At 48.2% G+C, this 26,750-nt stretch overlaps 1 protein-coding gene across 1 annotated transcript in view; it reads right to left on the reverse strand.

Annotated features, from left to right (window-relative positions):
- The window catches only part of grik3 (glutamate ionotropic receptor kainate type subunit 3), a 160,669-nt gene that overhangs the window by 46,240 nt on the left and 87,679 nt on the right, over nucleotides 1–26,750 (reverse strand). The window contains exons 5-9 of the mRNA XM_061234980.1: nucleotides 26,241–26,294; nucleotides 19,881–20,054; nucleotides 18,005–18,148; nucleotides 15,703–15,810; nucleotides 8,081–8,194 (exon numbers count right to left, since the gene is read on the reverse strand). Of these exons, the coding sequence (XP_061090964.1) occupies nucleotides 8,081–8,194; nucleotides 15,703–15,810; nucleotides 18,005–18,148; nucleotides 19,881–20,054; nucleotides 26,241–26,294 (594 nt within the window). The remainder of the gene's footprint in view (nucleotides 1–8,080; nucleotides 8,195–15,702; nucleotides 15,811–18,004; nucleotides 18,149–19,880; nucleotides 20,055–26,240; nucleotides 26,295–26,750) is intronic.

Consider the following 26,750-nt stretch of genomic DNA (forward strand, 5'->3'; position numbering starts at 1 on the left):
GATTTTTCTATTTATAAGTTAGTTTTTACCAGGGAAACTCATGATATTGTTTGAGTTTTTTATTTTCTTGGTCACAGACGTATGATAAGGACCCCCCGGGGTGTTTAAGACATGTTGGCCTACATATCCCTGGGCAACAACACCATTTATTTCTGACAACAGCGTGACACACATAAACACCCCGCCCATTCCACTGTCAAGGTGCCCTCTGCCTGTGTGTGTATGTGTCTGTGTCTCTGTATGTGTCTGTGTGTGTGTATGTGTGTATGTGTGTGTGTATGTGTGTCTGTGTGTGTCTGTGTGTGTGTGAGTGAGTGTGAGTGTATGTGTGTATGTGTGTGTATGTGTGTGTGTGTGTGTGTGTGTGTGTCTGTGTGTGTGTGTGTGTGTGTGTGTGTGTGCATGTGTGTGTGTGTGTGTGTGTGTGTGTGTGTGTGTGTGTCTGTGTGTGTATGCGTCTGTGTGTGTATGTGTATGAATGTAAAAAAAAAAAAAAAAAAAAACATTCTTTACAATTTTCTATTTTATCTTTTTTTAAATAATAGAATAAAAAAAAAGTGTGAACAAATTTGCATGGGTTAACAGAAAATAATAATAAGACTTCCTCTCCCTTTTTAAGAGGCCTTGGCTGTTCCCAGGAGAATCACTGTAATGGTCACCGGTTTTACACTGAACAAGAGCGACTCTTATTCCCCTACGCTCCGCTCTTGCAGTTTCCTGTTTGTTTTTCCCAGTGAGGAACGGCAGCAGTTGTTGTGGTCGTAGGTGTAGCTGTTAGCCGCCTCCTTAACTGCTTGTTGGTGTAGTGTTTTGTACAGTAAACAGTCTGCCCAAAATAGCACACACAGACACACACACACGCACAAACACACGTCTCCTGGATCTCGATGCTAGCGGAGTAATTTCTGCTGAGCTCTCGGCCGTTCTGGCGGGCGGTACTTTGGCCCAAACCCAGAGTGAAACCAGGTTCTGATGAAAGCGCTAAAACATTTCCAGCAACGGAACCGCAGCTTCTCAGCGCCCCGGAGAGGAATTACGGCCATCCCATAATCGTCTGACAGCGGGTGGCGCCGACGGCGGCCAACAGCAGAGAGAACCCCGAAATCCGAAATCTGGGAATTCTGCAAGGTCAGCTCGTAACCTGGGCCTTGAAAAAACGGGAGGGGCGCAAGACGCTCCCCTTTACATTACAGTTATTTTAGATTTCACTTTTATCCAGACTAACTGACTAGACTAAACAGGGCCCAATCACACCTGGAGCAATGTGGGGTTAAGGACATTGCTCAACAGCTGTGCAGATCTTATCATGCCTGCACTGGGGTTTGAACCACCAACTTTCTGGGACCTTAGCCACTAGGCCATAGCATCTCCACCACAAGGCTATAGCACCTTAGCCACTACACAATAGCATCTTAGCTACTAAGCTATACCCCCCTGAGCTACTAGGCAATACCACCGGAGCCACAAGGCTATAGCACCTTAGCTACTAGGCTATAGCACCTTAGCTACTAGGCTATAGCACCTTAGCCACAAGGCTATAGCACCTTAGCTACTAGGCTACAGCACCTTAGCTACTAGGCTATAGCACCTTAGCTACTAGGCTATAGCACCTTAGCTACTAGGCTATAGCACCTTAGCCACAAGGCGATACGCAATTAACTGTCGTGTGAAAACATCACATCAGCCTCGTCAGGAAACACAGGACGCGAGGCCTGCTTTGCTCTGACAGAAAACTTCAGAAAAGTTGTTAAATTCTGCATCAGTAAAGTTTGTATTTTGGGTTACGTTGGGTTTTTTGGGGAGGGGTATTTGGGTTTTGGGGGTGGGGGGGTGAGGGGAGGTGGGGTTGGGGGGGGGCGAGGGTGCAGCGGGAGAGACATCTGTTCCATGGCTCAGATCTCAGCTCTGTATCTCTTTGATTTCCCCCCGGGTTTGGATTCAATCCAGTAAGATTTTCGACAAAGTTAACCTGTCCCTCTCTCTCCATCTGCACCGGCACGCAGGACGAGAGGGAGCGGGAATGCGCCGGGGGCTCTGTGTTTCCGGGGGGGGGGCGTTTCAGACGCGGTCACACACAGCCGGCAGAGTGGAGCGCGTCTCCCGCGCTCAGCGGAAGCCGTTAGCGTCATAATCCCTTTTTAAATGACAGGAGCTGTCAGCGCCCAGCCGTCACTCTGCGTCTTATTTATGCGTGGGAGAGACGAGGAGCCGCTCATCAAAAACCGCGACGTTAATCACTTCAGCTTTCCCCTTCCCTTCCTGCCTTCAACGCAGCTGATTACGCACATCCCAGAGAAGGATGCCGAACTAATTAAAGTCTCCTTCAAAAAGCGGCCGAAAATTGTTCCCATCGCAGAGACGGGCGTTTACACGCGTGGGGCGACCCAGAGGGAACGGGACGCAGGACATTGTCACGGAGTGTCGTCTGAAAGCGCTGCCGAAAGACTCTCCTCTCCACTGTTTGAGGGTTTTTCTCCCCATGAGGGACTCATATGCTATTTGGGGGCTCTGGGCCTGATATTTCCCATTTATTCTCCCTTCTGTTGCTGCGTAAAGTGTCTTTGGGACAGTCTGCCGTGAAGAGCATTTCATTACATTACATTATTGACATTTGGCAGACGCTCTTATCCAGAGCGACGTACAGTTGATTAGACTAAGCAGGAGACAATCCTCCCCTGGAGCAATGCAGGGTTAAGGGCCTTGCTCAAGGGCCCAACGGCTGTGCGGATCTTATTGTTGCTACACCGGGATTAGAACCACCGACCTTGCGCGTCCCAGTCATTCACCTTAACCACTACGCTACAGGCCGCAAGAGCACTGTGCAAATAAAAAAAACTGAACATCCACGACCAAAGTGGAGGAGAACCAGGAAGAGCATTCAGTGCCCCCCTTCCTTCGTCTGCAGTGACTCACCTTCCCCACAAATAAGGTGTTCTTCCCTTTCTATCTTTAGCGTTCTATCTTTTTTTTCTTCGATAGAAAAACGTTTCTCCCCGTCCTCGCCACGAAGGAAGCACTGATTACATCCCACCACCGACCCCTCACTCGCTAATAATTGCAGCCTTAGCGGGCATCGTGTCTAATGACAGTGTTTAACGCTTCTGATAACTCATGTCCCCCCCCCCCCGTCCAAAATAGGTCCGGGGGAGGGGGGGGCTCTTTTCGTTGTCAGTCCCCTGTGACTCCACCACCCCACACAACCACCCCACACAACCCCCCCCCTCCGTTGTCAGCGACGACAGCCTTAAACACAGAAATTGAGGCCTTGCGGAGGGGTAAAAAAAAGGCTGTTTATTTGCGGTGCTGTAATTAAGAGTGCTTTCTGGCATGTTCCGTGTCGCCCCGGCGGGCTAATGAGTCACACGCCGGTCACACGTTTCACCCCCGCTGGAGATATCAGCCCCCCCCCCCCCCCCCCCCCACCGGGAGGAGGTCTGAACAGGTCTGTAAACGCCCCCCCACAACCCCTCCCCTTGCTTTTGCAGTTTAGTTCTCACTGTGATTCACCCAACTGCAGTTAAAATGCATTAAAAACACACACACACACGCACACACGCACACACGCACACACGCACGCACACAGACACGTACGCACTGATACATATACACATATACGCTCTCACCCACACACACAAACACACACTGATGCATATACTCTCTCTCTCTCTCTCTCTCTCACACACACACACACACGCACGCACACACACAGACACGTACGCACTGATACATATACACATATACACTCTCACCCACACACACAAACACACACTGATGCATATACTCTCTCTCTCTCTCTCACACACACACACACTCATAGACACACTCAAATACACTGATGCATATAAACACTGTCTCTCTATCTCACTCACACACACATAAACACACACCGACACACTCATACACACACACACATGGTTCACAGCCACAATACATTAACACTGGCCCTGTATTATGTTCTTGGCTTTCCTTTATATTGTTATATTCCTACAGTAACCGTAGCACGGCAGTAAAACCCCCCCGCGTGTATCACGCCGTGTGCAGCGCTCACTGATGCCAACTTCAGCGACCTTTCCAACCCCACTTCCCTGCCCCCACGACCTCTGACCTCCTCTGCCTGCCGTGGGTGTTCCGCGATCCGTCAATCATCGCAAGTCAGACAGCTAGCCAGCTGGTCCTCCATTTTAGCTTCTGCCGCCTCAGGAAGTGAACACGTCCCGGATTTAGGACGTTCCCCTGCCATGGCCTCTTGCCTCAGACTACCGCAGACGGAAAGGCAGTAACTACAGGAGGTTAGGTAGCTGACATTCAGTGAATCAGTCAAGTCAATCATTGAGTCAGCCACCCAGAGAAACAGTCAATCAGGGAGCCTGTTGTTCAGTCAGTCGGACAGCGAAACAGTCAGTCACTCTGAAAAGCAACCAGTCGGTGTGTGTGTGTGTGTCGGTGACACCAGCATTTGTAAGACAGATGGTTTTTAAATCACTGAAACGGTTTTTGGTTTAAAGGGTTTAGCTGCCCCTGTCCCGTACAGAGCGTTAGCATTAATTCATTCTGTCCCAGGATTCCCGGATCATCTGAAATGATCGCTGTAGAGCTAATCGAAGTCCTTAAAGGGATCAATTCAGATAATTCGGTGATTATCTGCGCCGCAGTCCTGCAAGTCCTGGTGTTGTCACTGTGTAAATTATTCAGCCCCAAAAGGATCAATGCAGATCATTCTGGAATTATCTGTGCCACAATTCTGGAATTATCTGTGCAGCCATTGTTGCATTCCGAGCTCCGAAAGGATCAATACGGATAATTCCTTAATTCCTCTGTGGTACGTCTGTGGTATCGGCGTGGCGGATTTTGCCGTAGTTATTACACAGTAGAATGTCCACTGTTAATTCAGCTTTAACAACGTTTACTGTGTATGAGGCCATCGTGGATTTAACGCTGCTCAACGATAAACACACGGATTTAGCACTAAACATTCTACCGTACATGCTCTCTAGCACTCTCAGAAAAAGGGGTTCTTTGGCTCGTCTCCACAGAGAAACCCGGTTTAGTTCTGTATGACTGTTACATTGCATCACATTTTATTTAGCAGATGCTTTTATGCAAAGCGACATACAAAAAGTGCATACCAAGGCCATTAGTGTATAAGTTAGATGACTGAGACCCGGAAGGTTGGTGGTTCTAGCCCCGGTGTAGTCACAATAACATCTGCACAACTTTTGGGCCCTTGAGCTTTTGGACCCCTCACCTCACATTGCTCCAGGGCGGATTTTCCTTGGCTTAGTCTAATCAACTGTAAGTCGCTTTGGATAAAAGGGTGAGCTAAATAACTGGATAGGGCTCTTCTATGGAACCACAGGGTTCATTTTGGATTCGTTTTCATTCTGAGAGAATGCCGTAAAGGGTGTAAAAGGCCTTTAGCGGGCGGGATGTACCAGGATCATGTAAAAGGTGTTTAACAGGAGTGACGTACCAGGATCATGTAAACTGTGTTTAACAGGGGTGACGTACCAGGATGGTGTAAAAGGTGTTTAACAGGAGTGATCTCCCAGGATGGTGTAAAGCGTGTTTAACAGGAGTGACATAGCAGGATGGTGTAAAGCGTGTTTGGCGGGCGGGACGTTACATTGCATCACATTTTATTTAGCAGAAGCTTTTATGCAAAGCGACATACAGAAAGTGCATACCAAGGTCATTAGTGTCTAAGTTAGACGACTGAGACCCGGAAGGTTGGTGGTTCTAGCCCCGGTGTAGTCACAATAACATCTGCACAACTTTTGGGCCTTTGAACTTTTGGACCCCTCACCTCACATTGCTCCAGGGCGGATTTTCCTTGGCTTAGTCTAATCAACTGTAAGTCGCTTTGGATAAAAGGGTGAGCTAAATAACTGGATAGGGCTCTTCTATGGAACCACAGGGTTCATTTTGGATTCGTTTTCATTCTGAGAGAATGCCGTAAAGGGTGTAAAAGGCCTTTAGCGGGCGGGATGTACCAGGATCATGTAAAAGGTGTTTAACAGGAGTGACGTACCAGGATCATGTAAACTGTGTTTAACAGGGGTGACGTACCAGGATGGTGTAAAAGGTGTTTAACAGGAGTGACGTACCAGGATCATGTAAACTGTGTTTAACAGGAGTGACGTACCAGGATCATGTAAAAGGTGTTTAACAGGAGTGACGTACCAGGATCGTGTAAAGGGTGTTTAACAGGAGTGACGTACCAGGATCGTGTAAAGCGTGTTTAACAGGAGTGACGTACCAGGATGGTGTAAAAGGTGTTTAACAGGAGTGACATACCAGGATGGTGTAAAGCGTGTTTAACAGGAGTGACGTACCAGGATCATGTAAAAGGTGTTTAACAGTAGTGACGTACCAGGATCGTGTAAAGCGTGTTTAACAGGAGTGACGTACCAGGATGGTGTAAAGCGTGTTTAACAGGAGTGACGTACCAGGATGGTGTAAAAGGTGTTTAACAGGAGTGACGTACCAGGATGGTGTAAAAGGTGTTTAACAGGAGTGACGTACCAGGATGGTGTAAAGCGTGTTTAACAGGAGTGATCTCCCAGGATGGTGTAAAAGGTGTTTAACAGGAGTGACGTACCAGGATGGTGTAAAAGGTGTTTAACAGGAGTGACGTACCAGGATGGTGTAAAGCGTGTTTAACAGGAGTGACGTACCAGGATGGTGTAAAGCGTGTTTAACAGGGGTGACGTACCAGGATGGTGTAAAGCGTGTTTAACAGGAGTGACGTACCAGGATGGTGTAAAGCGTGTTTAACAGGAGTGACGTACCAGGATGGTGTAAAAGGTGTTTAACAGGAGTGACGTACCAGGATGGTGTAAAAGGTGTTTAACAGGAGTGATCTCCCAGGATGGTGTAAAAGGTGTTTAACAGGAGTGACGTACCAGGATGGTGTAAAAGGTGTTTAACAGGAGTGACGTACCAGGATGGTGTAAAAGGTGTTTAACAGGAGTGATCTCCCAGGATGGTGTAAAAGGTGTTTAACAGGAGTGACGTACCAGGATGGTGTAAAAGGTGTTTAACAGGAGTGACGTACCAGGATGGTGTAAAAGGTGTTTAACAGGAGTGACGTACCAGGATCATGTAAAAGGTGTTTAACAGGAGTGATGTACCAGGATGGTGTAAAAGGTGTTTAACAGGGGTGACGTACCAGGATGGTGTAAAAGGTGTTTAACAGGAGTGACGTACCAGGATGGTGTAAAGCGTGTTTAACAGGAGTGACGTACCAGGATGGTGTAAAGCGTGTTTAACAGGGGTGACGTACCAGGATGGTGTAAAAGGTGTTTAACAGGAGTGACGTACCAGGATGGTGTAAAAGGTGTTTAACAGGAGTGACGTACCAGGATGGTGTAAAAGGTGTTTAACAGGAGTGACGTACCAGGATCGTGTAAAGCGTGTGTAACAGGAGTGACGTACCAGGATGGTGTAAAGCGTGTTTAACAGGGGTGACGTATCAGGATGGTGTAAAAGGTGTTTAACAGGGGTGACGTATCAGGATGGTGTAAAAGGTGTTTAACAGGAGTGACGTACCAGGATGGTGTAAAAGGTGTTTAACAGGAGTGATGTACCAGGATGGTGTAAACTGTGTTTAACAGGAGTGATGTACCAGGATGGTGTAAAAGGTGTTTAACAGGAGTGATGTACCAGGATCATGTAAAAGGTGTTTAACAGGAGTGATGTACCAGGATCATGTAAAAGGTGTTTAACAGGAGTGACGTACCAGGATGGTGTAAAAGGTGTTTAACAGGAGTGACGTACCAGGATGGTGTAAAAGGTGTTTAACAGGAGTGATGTACCAGGATGGTGTAAACTGTGTTTAACAGGAGTGATGTACCAGGATGGTGTAAAAGGTGTTTAACAGGAGTGACGTACCAGGATCATGTAAAAGGTGTTTAACAGGAGTGACGTACCAGGATGGTGTAAAAGGTGTTTAACAGGAGTGACGTACCAGGATGGTGTAAAAGGTGTTTAACAGGAGTGATGTACCAGGATCATGTAAAAGGTGTTTAACAGGAGTGACGTACCAGGATGGTGTAAAAGGTGTTTAACAGGAGTGACGTACCAGGATGGTGGTGATGATGAGGGACCGGTTGGACAGCGAGTCGGTGATGTTGACCCCTCGACGCTTGGGCAGGTCGGTGATGTTGAGGCCCTGTGACGGGCTCCATTTCCCCACCTGCACAAGGTGAGAAACACATTACTGCCCCCTCTGCAGAGCTAGCCTACTGCAGCACTAACCCTCTCCCCAATTAGCCTAGCACAGCACTAAACCCCTCCAAAATTAGCCTAGCACAGCACTAACCCTCTCACTAATTAGCCTAGCACAGCACTAACCCTCTGGCTAATTAGCCTAGGAAAGTGCTAACCCTCTCACCAATTAGCCTAGCACAGTTCTCCTGAATTACCCAAGCGCACCTCTCCAAATTAGCCCTGCCCACCTCTTACCCTTTCCTGAATTAGCCTAGCCCACCTCTCACCCTCTGCCGAATTAGCCTAGCCCACCTCTTACCCTCTCCTGAATTAGCCTAGCGCACCTCTTACCCTCTGCCGAATTAGCCTAGCCCTCTCCCCCCCTCTCCTGCATTAGCCTAGCGCACCTCTCGCCCCCCGCTAGCATTAGCTGATTGCCTCCGTCACCCTTCCTCTGAACGAGCGGTGGCCTTGTGTCACCCTGGTAACAGGTCCTGTATTTCATAAAGTGAGAGCTGTTCTGGATGATCACCAGAGAGGTTCGGAGGAAAGGTGCCCTTGATGCAGAGGAGCTTCTCAATGGCGGAGTGTCACAGTGGCAGGTCTGATACACACCCCGGGGTTAGCGGCTACGCCCCTTAGCGTCCAGCGCCATTTCCAAGATGATTGCGTCTCACATTAGAAAGGCAGGGTGACATTACAGTGCGTTACAGCGGAATAAATAAAAAAGAAAAGTAGTGTGTGTGACCACGTAATTTAAATCACTGACCCTCCGGGTCTTACTTGGTATTTCGAAACTTTTTTAAAATATTTTGTTTTTGAAGGTACCACATCTTTATTTTCCCATGACCATGAGTCTGCTTTCACAGTGTTTCATAATTATATGGAACCTGCATGCGATTTGCATGATTAACAAACAATGGTGACAGTCTTTTACATAAGTATCGCCAATTAGCAACCGATTCTGTCTTTGAGCCCAGTTGTCAAAACATTTAAAAAAAAAAGAAGAACAGTATATTTCCAGTGTTTTTTAATTCAAGGGAAGGTCATTGTTTGAAAACTACGGTATGAACACTGAGAAAAAAAGTGGAAAGTTATCTCAACTCCCCGAATCTCTTTGTTTTAATGAAAAGGAATTCCGGGGTGATTTTGAAACGAAGCCAAGCTGCATGTGGTGAACAGACATGGCCAGCCCTTCAGTTTAACCCTGTTCTCCAAAAACGCTGAACATCTACCAAAACTATGACACAACTTCACACATGAACTCCAGTTTTCTAAAATATTCTAAAATATTTTAAGTCTAAATACAAGATTTTTCTTTTTGCTAAATGAAACAAGAATTTTCAAGATTCTGGTGTAAGACAAATGTGTGGCGGCAGTGGTGTGTGACTAGCGTGTGTGTGTCGGTGTGTGATTGGCGTGTGTGAGTGTGTGTGTCAGTGTGTGATTGGCGTGTGTGTGTCGGTGTGTGTCAGTGTGTGATTGGCGTGTGTGTGTGTGTGTGTGTCGGTGTGTGATTGGCGTGTGTGTGTCGGTGTGTGATTGGCGTGTGTGAGTGTGTGTGTGTGTGTGATTGGCGTGTGTGTGTGTGTGTGTGTGTCAGTGTGTGATTGGCGTGTGTGTGTGTGTGTGTGTGTGTGTTTCGGTGTGTGATTGGCGTGTGTGTGTCGGTGTGTGATTGGCGTGTGTGAGTGTGTGTGTGTGATTGGCGTGTGTGTGTCGGTGTGTGATTGGCGTGTGTGTGTGTGTGTGTGTGTGTGTCGGTATGTGATTGGCGTGTGTGTGTCGGTGTGTGATTGGCATGTGTGTGTGTGTGTGTCGGTGTGTGATTGGTGTGTGTGTGTGTGTGTGTGTGTGTGTTGGCGTGTGATTGGCGCGTGTGTATGTGTGTGTCGGTGTGTGATTGGTGTGTGTGTGTGTGTTGGCGTTTGATTGGCGTGTGTGTGTGTTGGATAGCTGAATGCAGGCATGCGTCTGAGGAGGGAGAGCCCTGCATGACATGCACCACTGCACACTCCAAAAACTGAGAATATCTTTAAAAAGGTTAATATAATAAACGAGTTCCTTTAAGTTTTCCATTTTGTTAAGCACGTTAAGAGTAAGTGTCCTATTGGAATGGAAATGGCAAAGATCTCCAAGATACTGTTGCAAACGCCTGCTTTTTGAACAAAATATTTCATTTTCTGCACCATAATGAGACTGAATAAATCTTTTTTATATGGAATCCTCGAGCTGTTCTGTGCAGCATATTCATTACCAGAGTAAGGTGGTCTGTCGAGCAATCTCGGCACTCCAGGGAAAGAGAAAGCTGGATTTAAGCTTTAACATGTTTGTATTCATATCGCGTATTCGCAGGGCAAGTTACACGTGGTTGAAAAAGTAATCAGATCATTGAATATGGATTCATGTAATTCTTCAACCCAATATCATGCCCAAACGGAATGGTCTACCGCATGACACATCTTAGTACACCTTATTACACTCGTTACGCCTGACACAGAAAGGTCCAGATGTCTTTTGCAATGTCTGGCCCGATTATTTTATCTATAGGAAATAAAAATACTTTTTCTTTGCCCTTTTCTGTTAACATACCGTCATCTTATTTGGTTCAATGTTTTCATAATGTATGTAATGTAATGTATGGGAAAATTTGGGAAGGTGTTGTCCACCATTTTTTATTTTCAGTTGAGCTTTTTTCCCTAATCCTCAGGGAAGTGCCTTTCTCGGCTGTAACTGCCAGAGCAGCACTCTGTTTGAGTTGTTTGCTTTTGCAGAACTGCTCTTAATAAACTGCAGCAACAGCCGGGGAGGAAAGATCATTCATTATTTCGTCATAATAAATAGCGTTACAAATGTTGGACATTTATTTTCAGATTCTTCCAAAAACAAAATGAAATGAAATAACTGTAAACACATGCCTACGTTGGGTTACAGCGTGTAGATGCGTTAAATCCAGTTACAATGTTTACAGTTTACAGTTTTCCAAGTCTGAACTGTTGGGCAGTTTTTTGAACAGTTTCTTGCAGTTAGCACATGGTGTGACCTGGTGTGACTCCCACACATTTAAGTGCCCAGCTCTCAGAGATACTTTCTGCTCATATGTGTTTTTTATCAGGTTTGGCCTAGTGGCTACATGACTGGGACCAGTAAGGTTGGTGGTTCAAGCCCTGATAAGATACGCACGGCTGTTGGGCCCTTAACCCGACATTGCTCCAGGGGGGATTGTCCCCTGCTTAGTCTAATCAACTGTAAGTCGCTTTGGATAAGTCGATCGCGGGTGTATCAGTCGTGCGGCGAGTCCCGGGAATCTCTGAGTCTGTAACGGGTCGACGGCGGAGAACAGGAGCCAATCGGCTGCGAGCTGACACCGCCCTGAGTGATCGCCACGGCGACGGCGGCCCATAAACCCGGCGCGGCTGTCGCCGGGCGGACGGCGGGCGAGGACGATGAACTGCGACCGTCTGAACGGCGCGGAATCGACCCCGTTCGTCCGATACGAGGAGAGAGCGGGAGAGCTGCTGTTTCAGAGAGAGAGCGAGAGAGACGTGTGCTAGAGAGAGAGAGGGATATGGAACACGAGCGCTTTTCTGTTTCTGATAACAATTCTGTTTTTAACATTTTTTTAAAAATGTAAAATTTAAACATTTTGGGATTTTGATAAAGGGATGGGGGTCTGTTTCAGAACAAAAGAGATGTATTTGAGAGAGAGAAATGCATAATGCAAAAGCTACCACTTCTCTATTGATAAATAATTGGGTTTTTTTAAATAATTTGGGGATCTTGATAAATGGGGTGTTTTATTTGTAGGTAGGGTTGGCATTCAGAGAAAGATGTGTGTTTGAGAGAGAGAGATACAGAACATTATGCATAGGATACCGCTTTTCTATCGATGAATAATTCTGTTTTTACATTGTATGTAATGTAAAAACCATTGTGATCTTAATAAACAGCATTTTTATAAGAGAGAGTGTGAGAGAGACGGTGATAAATAATAGTTTTTGCACACTGTGAAACGTGTTAAAATGGTGTGATCTGGATGAGCAGGGTGTTTTACTCTCGGCGGTTGGGGCCGGTTCCGTTTCAGAGCGCGCGGTTCTCTCTCAGCTCGGCCGTTTCTGGGGCGGTGAGGAAACGTGGAAAAAGAGGAGCGGAGAAAAGCGAGCTTCCCGGGATTACCGCGTGAAGGAGCGCCGGGGCGGCAGGCTGCGCGGAACGCCGTGTCGGAATCACGCTCCCGGCTGGAACGTCGTGTCGGAATCACGCTCCCGGCGGGAACGTCGAGTGGGAATCATGCTCCCGGCGGGAACGTCGAGTGGGAATCACGCTCCCGGGGGGAACGCCGTGTCGGAATCACGCTCCCGGCGGGAACGTCGGGTGGGAATCACGCTCCCAGCGGGAACGCCGTGTCGGAATCACGCCCCCGGGGGGAACGTCGTGTGGGAATCACGCTCCCGAACGCCGGCCTCAGAAACCACGCGAGCACCAGCCTCGGGCGAAAACGCAGAGACGCCACAAAGACACATCGTCACCGCAAACAGTCCAGTGGCTGTCGGATGGCGTCTGCCTCTCCCACAAAGAGAAACAATAAACCATCTTGTGCATCGTCTCCCCCCCTGCTGCTTCCAAGGGGCTGTTCAACATTCCCGCTTGCCACGCCACTCCAAATGGGACGCGTTTAATGGCGCACGTACCAACAGACACGGCAGTCAGCCCGCAGAACCACCCGGTCCAATAATATCCCCGCTCCAATCAAAGAGGGGGAGCATATGCCGTGGTTTGAGAAGTATATTAGTTACAGCTTGTGTGCGAGAGAAGACTTCAGGAAAGCAACCCTCAAAACTATCAGTGATGGCTTCCTCTCAGCACGCCAGCACATTCTTGTTAATTGCACGCAATTAACTCAATTCATTAAACGTGATTATCCAAAGTAGCAATTCCAGAAGTTGTTTTGCTCGTGTACACTGCAAGGAAAGCTTTTTTTCCCCCCTCCCCCCATCCCCTCCTCATTCCCTTTTTAAATGAAATTAAAGCTAAACATCAAGCGACTTCTCCATCCAGGAAACGTCTGCTAATTCAATAAAGAGCCCTAAAGAAAGAAAAAAACCCACTGACGAATGTTTAATTAAGCGGGATTACTTTAGAACTCCGCCAACTTAAAGCCAGTCAAAAGCCAAGCCGGTTTCCGCCACCCCAACCCTCTCTCTCTCTCCCTCTCCCTCCCTCTCTCCCTCCCTCTCTCTCTCCCTCTTCCTCCCTCTCTCCCTCTCTCTCTCCCTCGCTCTCCCTCTCTCTCTCCCTCCCTCTCCCTCTCCGTACCCCTCTCTCTCAGACTATCGTGGTCGTGTGACAGGGGCAGTCCTCAGCTGCAGTTATCAGTGTGATATTACGCCGTTGTGACAGGTGTTCATCCCCCTGCCCTCCGTCCTGCTCTCCCTGGGCCTGCCGCGATCGGAGAGAACCAGCACAAAATGGAGACTGACAGGGCTAGGGGGAGCCAGGGCGCCACTAAATCAGTGTGAGTGATGGGTATCGCTCACAACATGCCCCCCCCCCCCCCCCCCCTCGTGCCACAGCAGTCTTACGGGCGGATAAGAGCTACCTGACAAGTGTAGCCCAGGGCTGGCGCGGCTTGCCTTATGGGTGCCATAGGAACACTTATGTTCTGTTTATGTGTCATTGCTGAATAATAACTTCCTGCTAAGTAGCCCTGCTGCACTACAAGTCTGGGGCGGTTGCTGACAGCACTAGCACACGATCCCGGTCTAGAAAAGAGAAAAATACGGTTCTAACTGACATTTCCGACAAAAACAAAATGAGTTAGTGTCGTAAATATGTTGTTTATAGGGAAACAAATACATGTTTTACACAAAAATACTGTTTAAAAGTATAAAAGAATAAAAGTTGTATCAGCTTGGAGCACACTCACTTGGGAATATTTGAAGTTCAGTGTCTCAAAACTCCTCAGAATGCAGATTCAAACCTGCTCATTCTCAGCTCCCAAAACATAGTTTTGTTGTTATCGTTTCTTTTACGTTTTCTCCCCTCCTCTCCCTCCGCTCTGACGACTGTTTCGGCAAACAGGCTGCAACACCTCATTACCGCCAAAAACCTCGGATCGCCATTAACACGGGCCGCAATTAACACCGGAGTAATCTCATCCAATTTGCTTTATTGCCCACTAACTTATGGTTATGTTTAATCAGACCATTGGCTTCCTTGTTAGGAGGTAAATTATACAGTCAAATATGGATGGCACTGTACCTTCACTGCAATGATACAAAAACGAAAGCAGCATTTTATGCAAAAATACCCAACAAAGTCCAATATAATGGGTGCCATGAGAAACAACATGTCAAATTTAAAGGGGTCCCCTGCCGGGATGTGACCCCAAGACCTCAGCTAGTCCTAGATCGCCCCGGACGTTCCCAGCTCCCATGACGATTACAGAATGGATCCACGGGATCCATCCATCTCCCTGTCATAAGCTACGGTGTCAACTGCTGTACAGATGGCCATCTTGAAATATGTCCGTTTTTTTCTTTCTTTTTTTTCAAATTCTATTCCTCTTGCGTTACGTTTTGGTGGATACCAATTCCAAAATTCACGGTCCACTCGTCTACGTCCACCAGAATAAGCACCGAGAAAAAAAAAAAAAGGCTGCTCCCGTTTAGCACGTTAGCACGATGCTAGCGCTCGGTCAAAATGGACATGAATTTCAATTACACGCAGCACGGCTCCGCGGGGAGCAGACTGCAGGCTGCCACGTCTCTTGGCTTTCAGAGCCTCTACTGGGGCATTTCAAAGTGATCAAGGATTACAAATGAGACCAGGCTCTTAGTCATTGAAACGAATGACCCTCGCGGTGTGGTTACCGACTGTAAGTAAATGTGACACGAGAGGGAGAGAGGGAGGTTGGGAACTTACATGAAGCTGAAGTTACATTGTACAACGTGGTCAATAAATAAGTAACCTTTGTTTAGTTTTTTCCTGTTGCCTACAGTTGATCACTGTAACTATCATAATCATAAATGGGTCACCCTCTCAGCTTCTCTGCTACCTTTTGTGTTGAACTGTGTCTGTCTGTCAGCGTCATTGTTTAAGAGACCCCGTTTTGTTTCACTTTTGGTTAATTAAACCATACAAGTTTGTCTATGCTGGTTCATGCATGCTTGACCCCCTAGGTATCATAAGATTCACCCTGTAAGGCATCAGTTTGTGTTTGGGTTATAGCTACATAAAGGTACACGGATATTTTGTTGGCCAAGAGTCTCCGTTTGGGTTAAAGCTGATGGATGCTAATATTTGTGAGAGGTATGGGTATGGTCATATGGGCCTTGTTCGCTTAGACTCTGTTTGAGTTAAAGGAGAGGGATATGGGTGTGTTTGAGGTGTAGGGGTATTGTGATATGGGCCTTGTTGGCTCAGTCTCTGTGTTTGAGTTAAAGGAGAGGGATATGGGTGTGTTTGAGGCGTTTTGGTGAAAGGAAGCCTCACCTTCTCCAGACCGTCCTCCTTCAGGCTGATGATGTCCAGGTCGAAGTCGGTCCGCAGGCCACTGGTCCGGTTAAACACCAGACGCCCAGTCAGCCCGTCCCAGTGTGACTGTGGAGAGGAGCAGGACCCTGTCACACCTCCACCCCTATCCCAAAACCCATCAACACCTCCACCCCTATCCCAAAACCAACCAACACCTCCACCCCTCTCCCAAAACCCATCAATACCTCCACCTCCACCCCTACCCCAAAACCCATCCACACCTCCACCCCTATCCCAAAACCCATCAACACCTCCACCCCTATCCCAAAACCAACCAACACCTCCACCCCTATCCCAAAACCCATCAACACCTCCACCTCCACCCCTACCCCAAAACCCATCCACACCTCCACCCCTATCCCAAAACTCATCAACACCTCCACCTCCATCCCTATCCCAAAACCCATCAACACCTCCACCCCTATCCCAAAACCCATCAACACCTCCACCCCTATCCCAAAACCCATCAACACCTCCACCCCTATCCCAAAACCCATCAACACCTCCACCCCTATCCCAAAACCAACCAACACCTCCACCCCTATCCCAAAACCCATCTAAACCTCCACCCACAAATCCAAAACCCATCCCAAACTCCACCCCTAACCCAAGCCCATCTCAACTTAAGCCGTGAACCAACCTACACCTATAGTCTCACCCCAACCCAACCTCCCATAAAATATAATCTTAGATTGGTTCAAATGCAGAGACAACACAGCCCAGTACAACTGTACAATTACCCCCTACGCCATCCCCTACCCCACCTCTATACAACTGCACAATCAACCCCCTACCCCATCCCCTACCCCGCCCCTGTACAACTATACAATTACCCCCCTACCCCATCCCCTACCCCACCCCTGTACAACTATACAATTACCCCCCTACCCCATCCCTTACCCCGCCCTGTACAACTGCACAATCCCCCCCCCTCCCCCTTTCCGTTCTAATTACAATTTACATCCAGAAGCGTGATGCTCTTTCCTGTCAGAGTGTGATTAATTAAGGACCAAATCCTCTATTGTTCCTCTCATGAAAAGAAGCGGGGGGTGGGGGGGGGAGCCAGTACAGGCAAGCGGGCAATGACAACGACAGTGCTCCAGTATCGGGATGGGGGGGGGGTAGGGGGGTTAATGAGGTGTCTGTTGCTCTTGCACTGACGGGAAACAAGGTCCCTCTCTCTGACCCCCGAGAGAGAGGGGCGGGGAGAGTCTGGGGGAACCCCCCCCCATCTCAGTCCCCATACCCCCGAGCCAGATTCCACCAGGCCCTGGCGGTGAGTCACCATCAGAGGCCCTGTTGTACATGACACGGGCGCTAATAAAGCCCATTCATCACTCCCATGGCCTTTACGCCGTTACCGTCGGGCCAGAAGAGAGGGATTTCTGTCTCTGATGCCAGTCATTAACGCACACGCACAAAGGGAGTCACAGTTGGCTTCCGCGCGTCGGTTGGAAATTGTTTTTGAATTTGTAGACGGAGGCCGCATAATGGGGGGAAGGGACAATTAGCCTGCCCTTTTATGGCACTGGGCCGGCGTTTAAAGTCTCAATGGTGCGACTGAGAGTGTGTCTCTCCTGGGTTCCTCCCATTGATTTCAGACCGTCTTTTATTTCACTTTCATTTATTTATTTATTTTATTTTTTATTTTTTTTGGACGTCTCAATGCCGTTTCCTTTTATTTTCTCTTTTTAAAGAAAAGGGAAGAGGAAACGGCAGGACTCTAACTGCCCTGACTGTCCACAGACCCAGCTTTGTGTCGACGTCCACAGACAACATGAATGTGTACCTGTTGAGAACTCACATAAATACGAATAAACTCACACATTTGCAGCATAGGAAAGTATTGTGTTGCATATATAAATGCTAACTTAAAGGCACTTGTTGTAAGTTAATATTCTGACTGTTGGTGTTTGTGACATACAGTGTAACTTGCTGCAGTCTCTGGACTTTGCCTAACCTCTTTTAAGGTACTTTTCTATGTTATTCAGACTGGAGTGAAATGCATAATAGTTTTAGACTAATTATTTATGTAGAAATACATTTCTACACTTTACTGAGCTTGTCTGGCGTATAGGAACCTTTGAAATACTAACAAAAAATTACAATCCCCACCTTCTGGTCCTCTTGTCTGGCTCAATTGCACCAGGCCAGAGTAATCGAGTACAGAGAAGTATTTGAATTGAAAACATTATTGGACCCAGGTCTGGTGCCGGTCCCAGGCCTGGTGCCGGTCCGGGTCGGTCCGTTTGAGGCTCACCTCCTTGATGAAGCTCATGAAGCGGCCGCCGAACCTCCAGGGCTTGTGCCGGTGACACTGCAGGGAGTTGACGGTCATCTGCGGGGCGTGCTGGTAGGAGACGGACACGATGTGGACCGCGTCGTACGTCAGAGCAGCATCTGTCTGGAATAAAGGGGGCATTATCTCAGCTGATTGGAGCCGACCGCTAGCGTAGCGCCGGTTAGCATAGCACTCGATAGCGTAGCACCAGCTAGCATAGCACTAGATAGTGTAGCATAAGCTAGCGTAGCACCAGTTAGCCAAGCACCATATAGGGTAGTACTAGATAGTGTAGCTTCAGCTAGCATAGCACCAGCTAGTGTAGCACCAACTAGCATGAAACCAGTTAGTATAGCTCCAGCTAGTGTAGCATCAGCTAGCATAGCACTATATAGTGTAGCATCAGCTAGCATAGCACCAGGTAGCATAGCACCAGTTAGCCTAGCACCATATACAGTAGTACTAGATAGTGTAGCTTCAGCTAGCATAGCACCAGCTAGTGTAACACCAGCTAGCATGAAACCAGTTAGTATAGCACCAGCTAGTGTAGCACCAGCTAGCATGAAACCAGTTAGCGTAGCACCAGCTAGTGTAGCTCAGGGCTGGCCTGATCTACCATCCTGTCAGCTTTCAGGCCAACCCTGAGCACATGAAAAATCTGGATCTTTCATCTCTCTGGGGGAAATGTCCTGCCAAAGATTGTCAGTAACACGATCCAGTCTGCCAGCCAGCGCTGTGCGATGTGGATACACAGAGCGCTAAAAAGAAAAAAACTATGATGAAAAAAAATCTTTGTTTATGTTGCACAGAGGGGACTACTGAAACAGAAAAATACTCTTTTACATTGTACACAATCCCACATTCACAGCATCCAGTTTAAACAGGAAGCCCTGGGCCTCGAAGTCTGCTCTCTGACAAAGATTTAGACAGATATAATCAGACCTCAGAGACGACTGCGCAGCGACGCTATAACCTCGGCGAAACATATTATCATCTACAGCAATGACAGATTAGGCAAGTGCTTATTAAATATACTTATACATATATGTATATATTTATAGATACGGAAATATGTCTCTCCTCTCTGCTGGTTTGGTTAACCCGCAAAGTGACACTTTTCCTTCTGCGATACCAACGACAGAGTTATTTTTTTGGCAGCCGTTATTTTTAAATCCGCTGAGACAAAATTTCCTGTGTCTAATGTTCACCCGGGCAAATAAATAAATAAATAAATAAACTATAATAAATGCCTAAAGAAGTGAATGTGTGTCCTTGTGTCAGAGGGAAACTCTGGATCCGAATACAACATTACGGCGTGAAATAACTACAAAAACAGTGTACGTTTTAATTGATTGAATTAAAACATACACTGCAAATCTCAAGCATTTTAGTTTCAGCAAACAGTGACATAAAATATGTTTTTATATGTTTTACCCAATTCCCAAAATCCCCATTAAAAAATATGACTGTGTGTCTGTCTACAAAATCGGCCCTACATCTGACCCGCTGTGCATTCCCGTGTTAATTCCCAAGGGCCGTACTGCAAATGAGCACTGAAGTCTGACTGGCTAAAGACAGGGGTATAACTCCATTTCAATTGTGGTGGTGGTGGGGGGGGGGGCAGGGATATCGTGAGAGCGGGTGGGGGGGTGGGGGGGCTTTATGTCATGCTTATGTCACACCCGACTGTAAAAGTGCACCCCCCCCCCCCCCATCCCGCCTATAAAATAAGAATGAATTAAAATAAAGAAACATAAAAAAAGCAAAACAAACAGATGACTGAATGAGCAGGAGGGCAGTGCGGGGGGGTGTGTCCGCGGCAGTAAACAGAGAGAATAAAAGGCAGGTCCCATACCGTCATGACCCCGTCCAGGAGGCCGGACTCGGGTTTGGGCGTGGCCTGCAGCCTCTCCATGGCCCACTTCTCCACGATGGCGGCCACCTGCGGGTTGTCCACGTTCAGGATGCGGAAGCCCGTCATGTTCACCCCGCAGTAGCGGTACGGCTCCAGGTCCAGGGCGAACAGGTCCTGCGGGGGGAGGGGAGCGGGCAACCGGGGAACGGCGTTTTTTTTTACTGTGCCACCGAGAGACGGCAAGGGCTCTTTTGTGTTCGCAGAGAAAGAGAGAGCCAGAGAGAGAGAGAGAGAGTGGGAAAGAAAGAGAGAGGTGAGAGAGAGAGAAAGAGAGAGGTGAGAGGATAATGTCGGGAGGCAAACAGGCTAGCAGAAGGGATAAGGTGCCTCTGGCATTGTGTCCCCGGTCTGTGAAATCAAAACGGACCCGTGAGCTGGCTCTAAGTCTGTTTTTTTTTTCCCCTTTTTTCTTCCTTTTTTTTTTTAAAGCAGGGGATTGAAACGCCCGTCCACCCGGAAAAGAATGAAGAAGAAGAGAAAAGGAGTGATAAAAAAGAGGGATTAGCGCACACAAAGCGGGCGGTGTACGGATCGTTCGCACAGACCTGCCGACGATGCAGAACACAATGGATGATCCAGGAAAGGGGCTTGTGACTGTCAGCATGCGGGCATACAGGTATAAATCCCCAATCCCCAAATATTAGCTGCAAATCCGAAAACGCCCTTCACTACAGATTTTCCACTCAGTCGCCAATGGCAACGGCGGGCCCGTGAAAAATAATAATAAGATACAGCAGAGAGAGCCGAGGCTAATGCCAGAGCTGTACCCAGCGTCAGCTCCCTTCTGCAGGGCGTCCTTAAGAAAGGGCCTTTAGCTAATACTCTACACACACACACACATACACACACACACACACACTCACACAGAGTTACACACTCTACACACACACACACACACACACACACACACAGTTACACACTCTACACACGCACACACACACACACACGCACACACACAGTTACACACTCTAAACACACACACACACACACACAGTTACACACTCTACACACGCACACACACACACAGAGTTACACACTCTACACACACTCAATACACACACACAGTTTCACACTCTACGCACACTCTATACACACACACACACACATACACACACAGAGTTACACACTCTACACACACACCCACACACACACAGAGTTACACACTCTACACACACTCTATACACACACACACACAAACAGAGTTACACACTCAACACACACACACACACACACACACACACACACAGAGTTACACACTCTACACACACTCTATACACACACACACAGAGTTACACACTCTACACACACACACACACACAGTTACACACTCTACGCACACTCTATACACGCACACACACACACACACACACACAGAGTTACACACTCTACACACACTCTACACACACACACACACAGGCAGCTACACACTCTACACACGCACAACTACACACTGTACACATACACTACACACACAGGCAGCAACACACTCTACACATACACGCACACACACAGGCAGCAAAAAAACTCAACACACACAGCTACACACTCTACACATACACTACACAAACACAGCAACACACTGCACACACAGACACACACAGCCACACACTCTACACACATGCAGCTACTCACACTATACAAACAAACAGCTATTCCACACACATACACTCTACACACATGCAGCTACACACACAGGGAGCCACACACTCTATCCAGACACACACATACACACACACTCTCTCCACAACATGCAGCTACACACACAGGGAGCTACACACTCTATACACACACACTCTACACAACATGCAGCCACACACACACACACACACACACACACGCCGTGGCTTGCGACGCATCAGCGGCGGTGTATGCGGGAAGTCAGAAGTGGATGCGCGGTCTATTTGCGATGGACCAGGGGGCCTTTCTAACGACGTTCAGCGGAACATAATAGACTATTTCATTAGTGTCCCGCCGGGCTCAGTCACGGCTGCAAAAGGAGAAGGAAGAAGACGCGCTGGGGAAAGTTAGCCCCCAGATACGACAAATTGAACCTTTTTTTCCCTCCCCACCGTCTAGTGCGAAGAGCTTTTCTCTCTCTCTCTCTCTCTCTCTCTCTCTCTCTCTCTCTCTCTCTCTCTCTAAAATACTATTCCATTTTCTTCTTTATGGAGGTGTGCCGGGTCTGTAATACGTGTCGGCACACATCGGGTCCTCCCCCCAGGTTACAGGTAATTGCGAAATTGCTGTTTAAAAAAAAAAAAAAAAAAAAAGAAGTGCCCATGAAATTAATTGGTATTTAAAAACGAGACACCCAGTGGTGCCATTTTTCCGCACTCCGTCTACATCAGGCGAAGACGGGATTACGATCCTCTGCGGCTGGAAGCGAGATTGTTATTGTTATGTGCACGAAACTCCGCTCAGACGCCGTTTACCGCAGTCAGGAGTGGTTTGCCCGTCGCACAGCCAGCGCGCGCGAATCTGGCAGTTCTCAGATAAGGTTTTTCTCTCAAACGCGGCGTGAAAATCGCCCTGGCATTAAAAGCCAGTGTATCGCCCTGGCGAGACTGGTCTTTCTTTGCCTCTGCTGTCAAACGCGAGAAATAAGTGGGAAAGAAGACGTTTATCGATCCGCCTAAATCCCTGATTTCGGTTGACGCCATCACAGCTGTCCGGAGTTGTGAGAGAAGAGAAGTTTTCGCAAACAAGGTATATTTGAATGGCTCTACACACGCTCTAAAAAATGGTTCCAAAACTAACGGGCTGACTCCACAGAAGAACCCCATCGAGTTAATGGGTTCTTTGTCTGGGAGTTTTCACACTTCACACCGATGACAGAGGGTTCCATAAAAAACAGAAAACGGTTCTTCTTCTACGGAGACAAGTGAAAGAAAACGGAGAGTCTCGGCCAAGCGAACAACGCCCTCCCTCAGACGTTTGTCGCGTGAACTGTGATGTGACGAGACACAGCGAGTGACATCGCGTTCATCGGACGATATCACAAGCTCGTCTGCGCTCGCACAAAACCATAGCAGAGATCGTTAGGATGACTGCCAAGAAAAATACAATAGGGCGTTTCGGAAATCTTGGATGAAAAAAGGGTCTTAAAACATCGAAAGACATAAACGTTTCGGCCAAAACTTGCCTATATCTCACATTCACAAATGTGACCGCAATAACATAAGTAAGGACACAATGTTCTGTTTCATTTTAATTCGTAATAGTAATAGCTATGTAATGGCAGTCATATAGCTATGTAATAACAGTGTCATATACTATATGGTTTAACTTAGTAAGTAGTGGAAGATCTTACACAGGCCAGTATTTCCAAGTGTTTCGATTTGTGCACTTACATCCATGTCCAAGCTCGATAGATGAATGTGGACTGATTTATTTTTACTCACATTAATATTAGGAAAATGAATGTTGACAATGCCACCTATACATTTCCCGCCAAAGTGCCTACATCACCCAGCGGCTCAAATCGGCTGCCTGCTGCTCTCTGATTGGCTCAGTTAAAAGGGCTCAGCCAATGGCTGACGAATGCCCCAAATGTGGAACAGGAGTAGGCCCCGGACCGGAAACACTCAGGACAGACTGAAGTAGGAAACCATGCAGGCTTTTAGAGGAGTCGGCGTGACTCCCAGAAGCCCTGCGGAAAGGCTTGAGACGTCCAGAGTGAGCTGGAGTTCCCTAAAAAGGGTAATTTCACCAGACAAGGAAGCCATTATCGCCCCCACCCTCCCTCCCCTTTCGCTGTTTATTTTCCGCACTTGAGCAGCTCAGCCCCAGCTTTTCACCCTGGGTGACAAAATAATAAATAATAACATTAAGGGCGAATATTTCACGGTGAGCGTGCGGGAGGAACGGAGCTCGTTCATCAGAGCCGGGGTGTTATTCTCCGAACGCATCCGTCTTCGCCGGCCGCGAAGCTGGGAGCCATTTCACTCGATCGGGCGCCGTGACTTTTCTATTTTTGGAAAAGAGCGACGTAACTTCATCATCGCGAAGGCTGCGCGGCGGAGGGTAATGCGTCTACGGGCGGTTTACGCCGTCAACCGACCGCCGATGAAGCCGTCACCACTCCGAGAGTCCGTCTAAACGCGATTTCACGGGGAGACGGAGTCATTCTGTTTCGCTGGTAGTGTCGCCCCCCGCTGTTCAAAAGCCTCATTTTCCCACTTAGGCTGCCATCCAATCAGACTGTCACTTTACTTCACCGCCCCCCCCCCCCCTGCCGCCGCCCCACTAAAATCTCGCTGAGGCCCTCCCGACACAAAAATCAGTTTGCATGACTCATCCAGGTGAGGTTACCTGTCCTGCCTGCCCCCACTTGAGGGGAAAGTGCGCAAAACATCACAAAATGAACGGCACGGTAAAAGCTATTTTAAGTTGTTATTGTGTTTTTATTACTTAACCCCACACGGCTACAGCTATTGACTCGAGTTGTTTACAAGTGCTTTATAGAGCGGTAATAGCACGCTTATGAAGGTGTAGCGCCTGCTTTATGTAGGGCGTATGGAGTGGTGCTTCGTCTGTGAAGTGCAGGCACCGTTTGGGCGTAGGAGTGACTCGTTGGGGCTTTTATCCAAACTGCCCCCAGAGCACTGCTGCTGTTCGTGCACACTCTCCTGTCGCACTCAAGCCCCTGTCACTCTTTCATTCTCTCTCATTTCTCTCTCTGGCTCTCTCTCCCTCTTTTCTCTGTCTATCACTCTCTCACTCGTCCTGTTTTCTCTCTCTCTCTTTCGCTCCCTCTCTCCCTCTTTTCTCTCTGTCTGTCTCTCTCTCTCTGCACTACCCCTCCTCTGAAAGAACAGATAAATGGTGTCATATACGGGGGGTACGATGTGGATGTGGCACGTAAAAACAGGCCGGGGGGGGGGGGGGTTGAACTAACACATCCAGCAGGGTCTCCATCTGACACTTTAGAGCGAGATTAAACAGTGCCCCCACAGAGGGGGAGAGAGAGAGAGAGAGAGAGAAAGAGAGAGGGAGAGAGGGAGAGAGAGGATGAGAGACAGGGGGAGAGAGGGAGAGAGAGGGAGAGAGAGGAAGAGAGACAGGGGGAGAGAGGGAGAGAGAGAGAGAGAGGGAGAGAGAGGAAGAGAGACAGGGGGAGAGAGGGAGAGAGAGAGAGAGAGAGAGAGAGACAAAGCAGCGGCCATCTTCTCTGGGAAACTCAAAGAAACTCCGACCCAGCAACAGAGGAAAGTTTCACAACAAACTCCCGCGCCGAACATTACCACCATCCTCCGGCAATATCAGCTGGAAATGACAAGGAAAATACACGGCTGTGTTATAGCTGGGGGAGGGGGGAGGGGGGCGGGGGGGACTGCACCGGCAGAGTAAAGTCCTCCGCTTCTTTGTTTGAAGAGAAAATTAAGTGTCAACGTTTAGTCGTTCGGCTGCTGTCATCTCCGCCGCCCAGCAAACACGGCGACCGTCACCGGAGCTTCCGAGCGCCGGACCGAACGGGCCTCTCCCGCCGTCCGCTCGCGCGCACGAGAACCGCGCGCTCCCCGATATTAATTAAACGACTTACAGAGTCGGAGAATAAACGACCCGCTTGTCAGTGTGTTACACCGATCCGCCGTGACCGACCGGAAAAGTCTTTCACATTTTCTCTGTTGTGCAGGGAACACGACGAGCCGATTTGACCTGTCGCGTGTCGACACGGCGCGGTACTGGATGGGGACGCACAAGCGGAGGGAAAGCGGAACCAATGCGCCCTGCTTATCTGGGGGGACCAGATGCCGGGGGGACGCCGGCCGGTGGGGATGTGTGAGGCCGAGGCTGGGCGCTCCTATCGCGCGCAATTACCGAATTATTAAAAAGATGGGGATCTCAAAGGCCGGCGGGATAAATTTATTAGCATTCTGACCCCCCACTGAGCTACTGAGCTGGCCTGAGTCGCAGACAGGCGACAGAACACAAAGCCAACGCCTTTTATACAAAGGCCACTTTCTCTTTAAAGAAGAAGGGAAGTATTCACTCTCCCAAACACTGGAAACTTTTTTTTTTTTCTCCAAAGTGCGAGAGAGAGAGAGAGAGAGAGATCACCGACCTCATCAGCAGCTGAGCTGGGCTTATCAAACGGGCCAGACGGGGACCGAGATGAGATTCTGCTTACAGGAAGGAGAGAGAGAGAGAGAGAGAGAGAGAGAGAGAGAGAAATAGAGAGAGGGAGATGGAGTGAGAGAGAGGGAGAGCAAGGGAGAGACAGAGAAGGAGAGAAGGAGAGAGGGAGAGAGGGAGACAGAGGGAGAGAAGGAGAGAGAGAGAGGGAGGGAGAGTATTTACCAGAGTCGTGAAGATGTAGTGGTAGTACTCCGTCATCATACCCATGGCCAGAGCCTGCAAGAGAGAGAGAGAGAGAGAGAGAGAGAGAGGGGGCAGGGGAGAGGGAGAGTGAGGGAGAGGGATGGAGGGGGGGGGGAGAGAGAATCAACAATGAGAAAAAAGAAAGAAAGGTCACAGGGTAATTACACTGGCTAATTTGGAATGAGAACATCAGCAGGCAACAGTGGAAGAAACGTAACACACAAAACGGCCTGGCTCCGGCTCTGTCTACAGGGCCTGGACTGGCTCCTGCTCCGTCTAGTGCCATTTCTGTTTTGGTTCTCTCCCCAACGGCAGACTGTATCTGTTTTTGTTCTCTAGCACCATATGTATTTTGGTTCGGCCCCCAGCACCACAACTGATTTGATTCTTTCTTTATCACCATAACTGTTTTGGTTCTTTATTTATCACCATAACTGTTTTGATTCTTTTTTAATAACCATAACTGTTTTGATTCTTTCTTAATAACCA

The sequence above is a fragment of the Conger conger genome, chromosome 1 (genome assembly GCF_963514075.1).
Source record: "Conger conger chromosome 1, fConCon1.1, whole genome shotgun sequence".
Lineage (NCBI taxonomy): Eukaryota > Metazoa > Chordata > Actinopteri > Anguilliformes > Congridae > Conger > Conger conger.